General features: G+C 57.9%; 1 protein-coding gene across 1 annotated transcript in view; it reads left to right on the top strand.

Annotated features, from left to right (window-relative positions):
• PEPD (peptidase D) overlaps positions 1 to 13,088 on the top strand; it is a 119,569-nt gene that overhangs the window by 7,402 nt on the left and 99,079 nt on the right. Inside the window, exons 2-4 of the mRNA XM_055554082.1 lie at positions 1,128 to 1,311; positions 3,169 to 3,296; positions 10,398 to 10,461. Of these exons, the coding sequence (XP_055410057.1) occupies positions 1,128 to 1,311; positions 3,169 to 3,296; positions 10,398 to 10,461 (376 nt within the window). The remainder of the gene's footprint in view (positions 1 to 1,127; positions 1,312 to 3,168; positions 3,297 to 10,397; positions 10,462 to 13,088) is intronic.

Raw genomic sequence — 13,088 nt, 5'->3', positions numbered from 1 at the left:
TTGTTGGAAAAGCTTCGGGGAAGAGGGGGTTTTTCTGCAGAGGCCTGGATGAAGCAAGAACATGAACCTGGTCGGCACTGGGAGAGGGTGTTCCTTACGGGGAACAGGAAGGTCCCAGGTGGGAGTGTTCTTGGGCTTTAGGGAAGAGTATGATGCCTGTGTGGCCCGCCTCAGCACCTTGTGGCTGGGAGGAAGTCTGCATGGGGTTCTAAGTGTGCTGGGGCAGCCAGGACATGGGGAACGGCTGGATGACTCCACAGAGGATTTTATTGCACAGAGAGAGAAGTAGATGCTGGTGGGTGTAGGGGTCAAGGGCTGTATTTTTAACTTATTTATTTTAAAGATGGGTGAGGTTCCTGTACATCTGAATGCTGACAATGGTCCCCAGAGGGGAAAACTGATGCTGGAGCAACTCAGGGGGTTGGGGGGGTGGGGAGAAACAGGAGGGGTAGCACAGGCCACGCCCAGGTGGAGGGGAAACCTCAGCCCAAAGGCTGCAACTTCCAGGTCCCTCTTGTCATGGTTCCCCCTCAGTCATTTGGCACATATAGGCCTGGCTCGCTCAGTGCCTGGTGCTGAGTGCTGTGTGTGTGTGTGTGTGTGTGTGTGTCTTGTGCTGAGTGCCGTGTGGGTGTGTGTGTGTGTGTGTTGAGGACAGGAGGGTGTCCCAGCTCAGGTGAGGAACAGCCTGGGCTGCCGGGTCTGTGACCTACAGAGAAGATGCAGCCTGCAGACACGTGGGCAGGGATCCAGTGTTGTCTGGGCCAGATCTCACATGGATGAGAAGCTCCTTGAGGGCAGGAACTGGAGGGTAGGGGATGTGTCTGGGCATCGTTATAGAGTTTCCAACCGTGGGCTCATCTGTCTACTGGTTAAACAGACCCAGCTGCCCCTCATCCCACTTGTCTGACGCTCAGGGCCAGGAGGGGAGGGTGTGGTTGACAGCCCCTGTGGTCTACTGGCAGCCCCGCGAGGAGCTGTTCCTGGGTCACACGCAGATCGAGCTTGGATCTGCTTGCCACGTTCTAGTGGGGGTCTGGTGCCAGGCTGGGCCCTGCGGCCGCCCCAGACTGTGCATAGGACACGTGCCTGGCGGTGCTAATAGAAGCCTGCTCGTGTCTTTGCAGACCCTTATTTTGGCTGGGGAACGAAACCCTGAAGGTGCCGCTGGCACTCTTCGCGCTGAACAGGCAGCGCCTGTGTGAGCGGCTGCGGAAGAACCCGGCGGTGCAGGCAGGCTCCGCGGTGGTGCTGCAGGGCGGCGAGGAGACTCAGCGCTACTGCACCGACACCGGGGTGCTCTTCCGCCAGGTGAGCCCTGCCGGCAGCTTCCCGCCTCGCTGGGTGTGCACTGGGCCTCCAGTGGGCCGTGTGCCCTCCTCCAGCATCAGGCCCGGTGGGTCTGGGCAACTCTGCGCTCCTGAGGGACCTGGAGGAGGTTCTCTGAAGGCAGGCCAAGGCTGAGGTCCCCAGGGGGCCCCACTCCGGAGGGCAGAGCCGTCACCAGTTAGCCTCAGCTCTCTCAGATCAGAGCACAGAGGGATGATGTTCCTGGGGAGCAAGCAGGCAAGGCTTCCTGGAGGAGGCAGTATTGGGTGTGGATCCTGAAGGCCAGCGTGCATTCTGACGGGTGGAGCTGGGGATGGGTATTCTAGGTGGGGGAATGGTATCCACAGGATTAGACCCAGAGGGTGGGCTGGGCAGCCTTCCCTGGGCCAGGAGAGGTGCTGATGGGGAGGGCTGAGTTCCTGCGACCAGATTTTGCCACAGCAAGGAGAATGGACTGGCACTGCAGAGGTCCTGGGAGGAGGAGGCATGGGAGCAGAGTCTGAGCAGGAGTCCAGCGCCCTGGCATTCATCCCAGCTTTGCCAGTGCTGACCTCTTGGGTTTGGTTTCCTCCCCTGGGAAGTGATCCAGGGGCTCCGCAAGGTTCTAGAGCCCTGGGGGATGGCGGCGGGTGGCCAAGCTGTAGAAAGCCAGCCTGGACGTGATGGCCTCTGGCATCACTCAGTTCCCAGAGACAGGAACAAGGACAGTCATCAGAGGCTCACCCAGGGGGTCCTAGGCTGGCCCCACTTTACAGATGAGGAAACAGACTCAGAGCGGGATCTGGGATTAATGAGAACCCATCTGCCGACTCCAAATCTCCCAGAGCAGGGGTCTGACGCACTGGGAACTCCCTGGGGCCAGGCAAGGCCTAGAGGACATGGCTGTCGAACATCCAGGTCAGGGAGCAGACAGAGGAATGGGAAGGGAGCTGAGCATGGAGCGTGGGCAGCAAGGCATGGCCTCTGCAGCTGGACAGTGTCCACCCTACGGGGCACAGGCCTAGATCCACTGCTGGGAGCCATGGTGCACGCAGCATCTTCCACGGAAAGAAAGTGTCTCCTACTGGAGGGCTTCCCTCTGCCTCTTCGTTCCTGTCGTCCCCGGGTTGCGGGAGACGTGGAGGTCTAAATAAGTTTTCTCTGCCTCGTCCTGATGCTTCTTGAGGTTTCCATAGTCTGTGGTTTAAAAACCAATCTCCTAAATTCAGCTGTTGGCTCCTTTACTGATGTTTTATGCAAGATTAATTTTAGAAGGGCGCCTCCTCCACTTCATACCTTTACAACGATATTTTAGCTCCATGTTTAATGCTAAACACTGAAGTCATCAGCTGCCCCGGGGGCGGGAGAAGGAAGGAAGAAGTCTTAAATGGAGGAATCTGCTTCTGAGCAGATGCCTGGCCTGGGCGTCTTAAGTCAAGGTGGCACCTTGCCTGCCTGCAGGCAGTGGGGGTGGCAGAGAGGTGGGGAGGGACAGGGGGATGTGGGTAGGGCGTTGTCAGATCTGTGATGCTCATGGGCACCTGTGTCTTAACCTGTCCCGTCTGGGACCTGAGGGATGTGGCAGGGGAGGTGGGGGTGGCGGGTGGGGCTGGGACACAGGCATGAAGCAGGGTCTGGGCAGCCAGCCAGGAGGAAGGAGAAGATGGCAGTTGGTTGGAGGGGGCACAGTGCTGAGATGCAGGGCGGTGTGAGCCTGGGGTCAGACTTTAAGAGCCGGTGAGCCCAAGCCGACTCTCTGGGGTGTGGGAAGGACGGCGCTCGGTCAGACTCTCCACCTCTCTCCTTGTGCTTTAAGTTTCCGTCCTGCCGACTGGGTGACCTGTGTCCTTGTTCCCACAGGAGTCCTTCTTTCACTGGGCATTTGGTGTCACCGAGCCGGGCTGCTACGGCGTGATCAACGTGGACACCGGGACGTCGACTCTGTTTGTGCCCAGGCTTCCTCCCAGCCATGCCACCTGGATGGGAAAGTAAGGAGCAGTCTGGGGCTGCGACCGTGCCTGCTGACCACTGGCTGGCTGGCTGGGGGCGGGGGCAGGGCCTGGCCTGTGAGTGGCAGCGGGGGAGGGTTAGCAAGGGGCAAGGGTTAGTGGGCAAGCGTACTAACAGTCTGCTCTGGGCCGGAGCCCTGTGCCCTTGGATGGGAAGGAGCGTCAGAGCCGGAGCTGCAGACTGTCTTCACTGGGCTAAGCCATGAGGGGCTGAGGATGTAGGCCCTGGCTCCAGTGGCTCAGCTGGGAGACAGGGTCATGCTCTGGGGCTATGCTGTGTGACAAGCTTGGGGCCAGAGGCCTGGGTGAGGCTGAGAGGCTGCCACACTCATCATCTGGGGTGTCTGCCAGCGTCAGGACCCTTGGCCACATCCACTGCTCCCAGGAGCCATTCCTGCTGGCTCCAAGGTGCTGAGGCGGAGGCTGTACTTAACTGGGTATGCTTGAGGCGATCAGAGGATTCCGCTAGATGCTCTCCACCTTCTAGCATGTCATTTCTGCCAGGAGAGTGCTTATTCTGGGCTAATGTACAAATTGCAGCCTTGGCTGCCTCGTGATCCCAACGCTCATTGCCAGGTAGGCTGGCGGGTCTGTGGCTGGTTTGAATGACGAGGCATCTGTGCAGAGGGCCAGGGCAGGGCCCCCCAACCTCAGTGGGCTTCTCCGGGAAGCGGGTCGGACCACTGTCGGAGCCTCCGATGCCTTATCTGTGGAACAGCCATGATGCCACTCACGAGGCAGCACCAGGGCTTTAGTCCGTTAGTCACTGTGCATGGTTACACTGTGGGACGGTCACTGCGCTGTGACACTGGAGTGAGGCAGCGAGGGTGCTGGGGACAGGCAGCTGGTAATGTCCACAGTATTTACGGCCATTCCCTATGGAGAGTTGGAATCGTGTCCCTCCTGCCTGACTCGGTCAGGACCTGGGTCACAGCCTCAATGCATAAACGTGCCTGGGTCACTGTGTGACTTCTGAGTGAAGTGAGTGTTAGTCGCTCAGTTGTATCTGACTTTTTGTGACCCCATGGACTGTAGCCCTCCAGACTCCTCTGTCCATGGGATTTCCCAGGCGAGAGTACTGGAGTGGGTAGCCATTCCCTTCTCCAGGGGATCTACCCAACCCAGGAATTGAACCCAAGTCTTCTGCGTGGCAGGCGGATTCTTTACCATCTGAGCCACCAGGGAAGCCTGTGACTTCTGAGGCTAGACTGTAAATTATGCTGTAGTTTCCACCAGGCTCTTGCTCCTCGAGCCCAGCTGACACATGGTGAGGAACCCAGACTCACCTGTGTGGAGGGCCCAGAGCCCGGCTGCCAGCCAGCACCACCCGCTGGAGCCTCAGCCCTCTTGAGTCTGTCCCGAGCCCTGACCGTCAGGGTCTGTGAGCATGATACATGGTTTTTTACTCCCCTGTGGGTCAGGGTGGCTTGTCACAAAGCCCTGGTGACTGCAGGAGTTTCCTGGTGAGAGTTTAGATCTGGTCTGGGTGAGAAGATTCTCCTAGAGTCCTCCCTGCACCCTGAGGTGATCACAGAGCTGTAGCCTCAGCCCTTCCTGCCAGTGGCATGTCCGGGGCCCCTGTGCCTGGGCGGCCCCCGTGGCCTTGGCCTGCCCGCCCTTTCAGCCTCCCTATGGCCCTGCCTCCTGGCCCCAGGTGTGCTGAGACGCCCATAGCGTCAGAGATGCAGCCCCATGAGACGTGGGTGTGGACAGCAGTGAGTTTCCATCAGGAGGTGTGGCGGGGCTCTGAGGGTGTCACCACTTCTGACCACTGATGCTGCTTACACAGGGCTGACTCTTGCCAGAAGTCAGGGAGTGCCTGTCCACGGGGTAGAGTGGACATCCTCCAGGGCGTGGCTTCTTCCCTGGGGATCCTCCAAACAGCTGAGCAGGTCTCACCCTGCCTCCCCACAGCCAAATGGCATTTGGGGGGTTTGGTTTTGGCCGCTTGGCATGACATGTGGAATCTAGTTCCCCAACTAGGGATCTAACTCTTGTCCCCTGAAGTGAAAGTGCCGAGTCTTAACCACTGGACCACCAGGGACGTCCTAATATGAGGGTTTAAAACTCCAGACCTTACTGGTCAGGGAGCAGCCATTAGCGGTTGCCTGTTCTAGAGCATAGTCTTCAGTAATACAGGAATCATCTTCTGCACTTTGACCATGGCTGCGTTTCAGAACTGCTGTTAAAAGTTCTTCTCTAATCTGTCCCTGCTTTGCCAGGGCAATTGACTGTGTGGTACGGATTTTGGAGGGTACAGATGGGTCTGCAGGGTGCATCTCCCTGTTGGAAAGGCTTCAGGTGGTCTGGGCAGGCCAGATGGAGCAGGCCGGTCCTCAGGGGCATTCTGGCTCTGCAGCAGAGAGCTAGCCCCTTGTCTCTGGCAGACCTGGCTCCCCTCCGTGCCTATCCCATCCAGCCTTCCCCTCCCTGTGCTCTGGTGTGACCTTCTACTAGTCCGCATGTCCCAAGCCTTCGGGAGAGAAGGCGGCATGTCGGGAATAGGGCAGTGGAAGGGGTGGGCTGTCTGGGGCTGGAGTGGGGAGCGGCCGAGTCTGATGTGCAGAGCTGATCAGACACTCCTGATCAATAGGGCGGGAGCGAGGCTGGCGGGAATACCTGGCCTTTTCGATCAAAACCCACCAGCCTGAACGTTTGACCTTCAGCTCCTCAGCTTCCTTCTGAGTCTCTCTCTGATGGCTTTTGAAAATCCTGCTGGCAGATACTGCAATCCGAAGTCGCCCAGGGAAACAGCACCCCCGTCTTCACATTTGCTGCTTCCTGTGTAAACAGCCTGTCCTGTCATCAAGGCTTCAGATGTGAGGGGCCCGCGGGAGCTGGGGGCTCAGGCTGTTCCTCACCTCGGGCCGTTGTGGGGAAGGGAATGCAGTAGCTTCTATTTTGTTTTTATTTGGCATTTTTGCTTGTACAAGTCTGGTGGTTTTTTTGATGTGAGAGTGTTTCCTGTCATTTCCGTCAGAATCCAGCTCAGCTGATGGCAGTTTTGGCCCCCGGGCTGTCTGGGGTCCTCTGAGCAGGTGGGAAATTGGCACCCTGGGGAAGCTTCAGCACGGATGGAGGATGAGCGACTCTGGGCCAGGTTGGGGGACCCCTTCTAGGACCTCAGCAGCCTGGCCGTGTTCTGCTCCCACCCCTGGCTGAGACCTCTGGCTTGAACGTGAGAGAGTGTGGCTGGCCTGGGGTTTGTAGGGAGGAGGGAGCTGTGTCTGGGGCTGAGGCTCTGCACATGGCACTTCCTGGTGTGGGAACTGACGTGTGTGTGCTGTGTGCTATGGCGTGTGTGGTGTGGTGCGTGTGTGGGGTGTGTGGGGTGTTTTCACAGCCCCTGCTCCCGACCCTGTACACACAGCTGGGTCACAGGATGATGGCTGCCTCAGCCTGTCTGGTGGCCTGGTCCTGGCTCCCCTGTCTTCAGGGTAGTGATGATGGGTGCAGGCCTCCCAGAGGAGGAGGACCAAGGGAATTCCTTTGGCTCTGACCCCAGGCGGTTTGTGAGGAACCTGACCCCAGGCAGCCTGAGGCCTGGCGAGGGGTTTTGCCGGGACACTCAGCCGGGCTCCTCTCCATCACCTCTGCTCCCGACACCAGCCTCTCTGAGAAGTGCCGCCTTGCCCCCAGGATCAGTGACCCGCACTATGGAGAGGCCTGCCCTTCTCTCTCAAGCTAAGAGAACCCCGACATGGTTGCCCCCTTCATTCCGGAGCTGGGGCGGGGCTCTGGGTGGTGAGCAGGAGGAGAAGACTGCAGGCAGGCTCCAGCCCCTGGACGTGGATGCTGACGGCTGTAATTCGGCCCTGATACTGATTCATTAGCCACATGCAGGTGGTCAGCTTGCCAGCTAGACCTGTGCTTGGAAATTTCATTTTCTAGAGGGTTCCACCATGTCTGCCCCATGGGTGTTAGTTGAAAGTTTCCTTCTCAGGGGAGGCCCCGCACAGGGTGTTGGCACTCACCGCGCCCGCCCTGACCCTGAGTCGCCTGCTGGGCGCAGCTGCCAGTGGAGAAGGCTTGCATGGGCCGGGACCGCGGACACCGGCTCCTTCCTGAAGACGTGAATCCCTTTGGGGCGGGGCCTTGCCTCCTCTCTCCTGCCAGAGCTTCCCCTTCCTTTTTTGTAAATTTTTTTTTAATTTTAATTTTTTTATTATTAATTTTTTAACACCAAAAATATTTTGCATTGACGTATAGCTGATTAACAATGTTGTGGGAGATTCAGGTTGCCCCTTCCTTTTGAAGGGAGAGTTTCTGGGGTGGGGCTGGCCTCCCTGCTGGCCCAGTCTCTCGCATCCAGTTGCTGCCACTTGGATCTCGCATACGACGGGATCTGGCCAGAGCTGCCCTGCTGGGCTCCAGACTGCAGTCAGGGCAGCGTGCACCTCTCTGTGTGGCCGCAGCCAGCCCAGCGCTCAGTGGGCATGGAGTTGCCCAGGGACCTCTCCTGCAGGGCTCATGTGGACGTGCCGGTCCTTTTCCTGTCAGTCCCTCTGGTGGCTGGCTTGACATGGTAGCCTGGCACACTTATCTCTTATGGTGCCATTTAAATGATTTTTACTAGAATTGGCCCCAAAACATGAAAAATAAGTACTATTCAAACTTAACTATCCCTATCCTTTAGGAAGAAATGGCATGCTAAGTGCCAGAGGAGATGCAGTTGGTTATTCCTGCTGAAAGCCAGGCCTGTGGCTAGTTGGGTGACTCGGGGCCCTTGAGGCCCATGTGCACTCTGGACTTGTTGAGGGGGGCAAAGGGCATTTGGTGGGGCTGACTTCCGAACTCGCTTCTTCCTGGACATCAGAGCAGCAGCGTCTGGCTCTCCTGTGGGCTGGCTGGCCCCTCGTGGCTTCTTGGCTCCCGTGGCAAGTAGAATGGCCCATCGCTGGTGGGTGAGGGGTGGACAGGCAAGCACACAGCCCTGGGCCACCCACGGAGTCCCAGCTGCCTTGTGCTTCTCTCTCCTTTACTCCCTCCTCCGCCCCCTCCACCGGTTCCTCCCTGTTAAGACCTTGACATCAGGCTGAATACATGGAGATGTTCCCAGGTCTCAAGTCTCCTGGGTTTCTGCTGAATCCTGATTGCCAAGACCCGCCTACACCCCCCACCCCCCCGCACCCCAGCCCCGCACCCAGGCAGGGCCAGCAGGAGCATGGTTCCTGAGGTGTCCCTTGGCAAGATGGCTTGGAAGACCTGGGAGGTTTAGGGTCCCCGACAGGAGGTGAGATGAGAAGCTCGGTGTCCAGGCTAATGGCCGAGACGCCCCTCTGTCGGATCATCGAGGCCGGCCTCAGAAGCAGGCCCTTAGCTCTTCCTGACTCTTTTGGGAGTTTGCTTTTGATGCCTGTCACAGCTGGAGCAGATGGAGCGATGGGGGCCCACAGGTGAACTGGGCACCCGCCGAGGATGCTGTGCCTCCTTAGCAGGGGCTGGAGTCACAGCAGTCAGCAGGAACATGGTGATGACACCAAGGTCCCTACCCTTTGCCCTTCTGGCCTGTGCTTCTGTGTGTGGCTGCAGGGTCAGCTGTGCTGAGAGTGTCACCCCTTGGTAGCAAAGGGTCCCCGCGCTCTTGGCAGTAAGCCTTGGAACCAGGGCCTTCAGTGTCCACGCGGGGTGCTTGTCATCAGTTCCTGCTCCCATGTAGCTGCTATGGTCGGTGCTAACGGAGGCACCAGACTTTGACCATTTACCTTTGAGTCCTGTCTCAACCACAGAAGCTGATGCAATTGGATCATGCAAGTTTAATTAATGATGGGAGCTTGACACCCAGTGCCCACGTCAGAGAAGCCAGAAGGGAGATGAAGCAAAGAGGGTTCTGGAACACTGAGCTGCCCATTGCCAGGGACCACTGTCTCCCCAGCCCAGCTCACCCCCTGGGGCTGTGAGTGCCCTTGTGCTAATCCCCAAGGCCACCTGTCTGTCCCTGGATCATGCTCTGTGTTTCCTGGCCACAGTCTGGTCTGGGATGCCTGTTTGGGTGGAAGGAAAATTTCCACTCAGAGAGGGGATGGGAGTCCGTTTTCTGGGTAGTGATGCTGGTACCTTGGAGGTATGTGGGGCTTGCTCTCAGAGGTGGTTGTCTCCAAGTGCCCTCTCTCCCTTATCCCCCGGGCCTTATCCTCCCAGGCACACTGTCCTTGGCACCTCCCCCTGCCTGTCTGCTCATCCTTGAGAGCCCAGGAAACACACTCTAAAAGCTATCTGCTGCTTCCTCTGAGGCCTCCTTTGGATCTGACACTTGGTGACTAGAGTACCTCACATTGCAGGCAGGAGAAGGGCAAATCCCCCAAGCTGATGCAGTGCCCAGGCATGGGATGGCACAGGGCAGTGTGTGTATGTGAGACTAGACTTGGCTTGGACACCCTTCTCCTGGGTGGCTAATGCTCCTGATGTGAGCTGTATCACCAGCAGTGACATTGATTCATTTTCCCACCAAGAGGCTGGGGGGTGGGGGTGGTGCTTGCTGGACCCGCCAGCCCTGCCCAGCACAGCCATGACCACGGTCAGCACACGCGTGACCGTGAGGGGGGCAGGGGCGACTGAGCCACCTCCGCTCTGGGTCTTTGTCTCCTCACCAGCTGATTTTTTAGGGACGATGAGTAAGCTTGAGTGTTTCTCATCACAGTGAGTAATGCTGTTATTGACTTCTTTAAAATGTTAATTTTTAATTTTTAAACTTTCTTTTAAAGAGGCTCTGTGGGGGCCTGGGAGGCAGCTTATTTCACTCCCCAAAGAGTAGGGTGTGCTGGCGGGCTGCCCCATGGACTCTCCCTGGAGGGCGGAGGGAGGGTCCTCCTCAGCTACGTGCTGCAAGCGGCGAGGGTCACAGACTCAAAGGAAGAGCAGAGGTCAGCTGGGAGAGGTGGAGGGAGGCAGGCGGGGTTCAGCGGTCTCTCTGTGGCCCAGTGTCCTTTAACCCCCCCTCCCCGAGTCTGTGTTGGGCAGGCTGGCTTGGTGCCAAGTGCTGGATAGGGTAGGAATGGGCCCTAGACTGGGGGTGGGAAGGCAACCGGGGCCCAGCCAAGGCCAAACCCTGACCCTGGCCTTCCTTGTGCTTCTTTTGAGGATCCACTCCAAGGAGCACTTCAAGGAGAAGTACGCCGTGGATGATGTCCAATACACAGACGAGGTCAGTAGTGGCGACCCCTCCCCCTGCCGCAGCCTGGCTTGACATCGAGGGACAGCATGGTCCAGCCACCAGCTCCCTTAGCAGTGCCGGAAGCGTCTGGCACCTGGAAGGTGGCCGCTGAGCTGCTGGGGGGAGGCGATCTCTGTGAAGGTCTGATCAGGCTCGGCTGGGCCTTCACGTGTTGGGAGGCCCTCTCGCAGGCCCTCATCAGCTGCAGATGCTGCTGTCAGAAAAGCCCCAGGCTGCGAGAGGCCTGTGGGGTGGGGTGGACTTGGAGGTCCCCTGGCTATACTTTTCTTTATTTATTGGCTGTGTCACACAGTTTGCAGGATCTTAGTTCCCCAGCTAAGGATGGAACCCGGGTCACGGCAGTGAAAGCGTGGAATCCTCACCACTAGGCCACCAGGGAACTCCCCGCAGCTTTAATCTTCTTCCCAGTGTGCTTGGCCAGTAGTGTGTGGCCAGGATAGGGATGCAACTGTCTTCCCGGGGCTCTGAATCTGTCCCCAGTCCAGGCAGTCGGAAGGGGCTGCCCCTGACTTCCACTGCTGTTAGGGCACAGGGAGATGCCCATGCTTAGATCCTCTCCTTTGGTGAGTGTGCCCCTCCTGCCTTTGTAAACTGCATTGTAACATTATTGCCCTTTGGGACCTTGACCTTCTGGGTCTCTTGGGCATGAAACCTGGAGGTGGGCAGCCTGGGACGGGCCCTGGGGCTTAGCCCACCAACTCAGAGCCTCCCAGCCACAATCTGATGGTTTTGCTTCTATGACCAGGGTGTGGGCAGTGGCAGGAAGAGGGTGAACTCAGCTCCACTTACACTGTGATTTCTGGGGAGAAGCAGAACTGGCCTCTAGATGAGGTAAAACAGAAGAGGTCTCGAGTGTCAGGACAGGAAAGCCTGTAATGATGGTCTAGGATTACAGCCCCACAGACCAGCTCATTCTGAGTCTGTGTTTAGGAAGCAGAATCTTAAGTGAAGGCATCAGTGGAGTTGAGAGCAGGGAGCTTTTTGCAGGCCCCCCATCATCTGTGTCATCGGCTTTGTCGTGCCTGTTACTGCTGTGGGTCTTACTGGAAACGAGGGCTCCTGTGGACTGGGGGACAGGTGCTTCACTCTGGGGCAGCACCTGCGGGCTCCAGGAGCCTCAGTAGCTCACACGGATTCCCTCCTCCCTCTGCCCTGTGCTGTGGGGGCCAGAGTCTCACCCTGATTAGAGGAGGAGGCCAAGGCTCCAAGCAGTGAAGGGCTTCATCCACAGCCCCACCAGTGTGGAGTACCAGACTTGGATGTGACCTCAGAGCCTGTAGACCCCAGAGGCGCACCCTCTACCCCTGCCTGTGCCCTGTCAGATGTGAGCGGGTGCTGCTGGACATGCCTGTAGAGCTGACAAGGCTCCCAAGTGCCTTGGATTTTCTGTGGCTTGAATTGGAGCCCAACCAAAATACAGATGCCTGAGCTGGGAGGCACTTGAGGTGCCCGGGGCTGCTCCATCACGGATGGTGACAGGAAGCCCTTTGTGTTGGGCCAGTTCTATGAGGCTCGGCTCGATCTAGCCCTCAGACAGCCTTGGCCGTCTGCACAAATCACAGACAGGAAGCCGCTGACACTTGTCTCCTCTGCAAGAAGGCAGGAAGCCCCCACCCCAGGCCGTGGCCTGTCACTTGATACCACATGCAGGTGGCTGATGTAGCAGACCTGGCTGCCTAGTTCCCTCCTCATACAGGTGATCCTGAGTTTAATTGCTGAGAAGGTCGACTGAACGGTGGCTCCCCTGAGAGGGTGGGGCTCAGGAAAACCTTGAGAGGGGCTAGGCATTGCCGTCAAGGTGCCGTGCAGAGGCTGTGTCCTGGTGATGGGAGCTGGCCTGGCAGAGGGCAAGTCTTGTGTCCTCTTTTGTGGCACCAGACAGGTGTTGCCAAGGTCACTGACTCAGATAGAAGAGACCTTGGTGGCAGCCACAGCCAAGGCAGTGGCTGATACCTCCCATCTCCCCACCTCAGTGGGTAAAGGCATCGGGAGTGGTGTGCCCCCGATTGCTCTGTGGGACCACTGGCCCCAGATTACCGGATACCCCAGTTGTTCATGAGTAGGTGCACATCCACGTTATTTGTGGTCATTCCCCACATTTATATTTTGGGAACAATTTGACAATTTTAAATGCATTGCTGCATTGAAAAACCATCATGCAGCCCTGTTTCAGACTGCCATGAAGAGCTTTGCTTTTTGCACAGTGAACCCAGCTTCCTGGAGCAGTAGGAGCTTGTTTTAGGATCATCCAGCCCCCGCTTCTGGATCATCACCCTTGAAGAGTGGCCAGCAGGCCTGGTGGAAGCCTTGGGTGCGAGGGTGCAAGAGGGAAGCCTCTGACTGTCCCCAGGGACGGATCCTTGTCCACAGGGCTCTGAAGCATCCTGTGTTTGCTGTCCACCTCAACCTGCTGGAGAGGCCAGGCTACCTGGGAAACAGGTGCTGCGGCATGAAGCAAGGCAGGGGTGTTTAACAGCGCTGGTTTGTGAGAGCTGGTGGGTCCCCAGTGACCGCTGCTCCATGGAAACGAGGCCCTGTGTGGCTGGAGCTGTGTCATACTGTATGTGGAGTGGCATTTCCCGCTGGTGACTCATGGC

Source organism: Bubalus kerabau, chromosome 17 (genome assembly GCF_029407905.1).
Source record: "Bubalus kerabau isolate K-KA32 ecotype Philippines breed swamp buffalo chromosome 17, PCC_UOA_SB_1v2, whole genome shotgun sequence".
NCBI lineage: Eukaryota > Metazoa > Chordata > Mammalia > Artiodactyla > Bovidae > Bubalus > Bubalus kerabau.
This window is presented reverse-complemented; position numbering and strand designations above follow the sequence as displayed.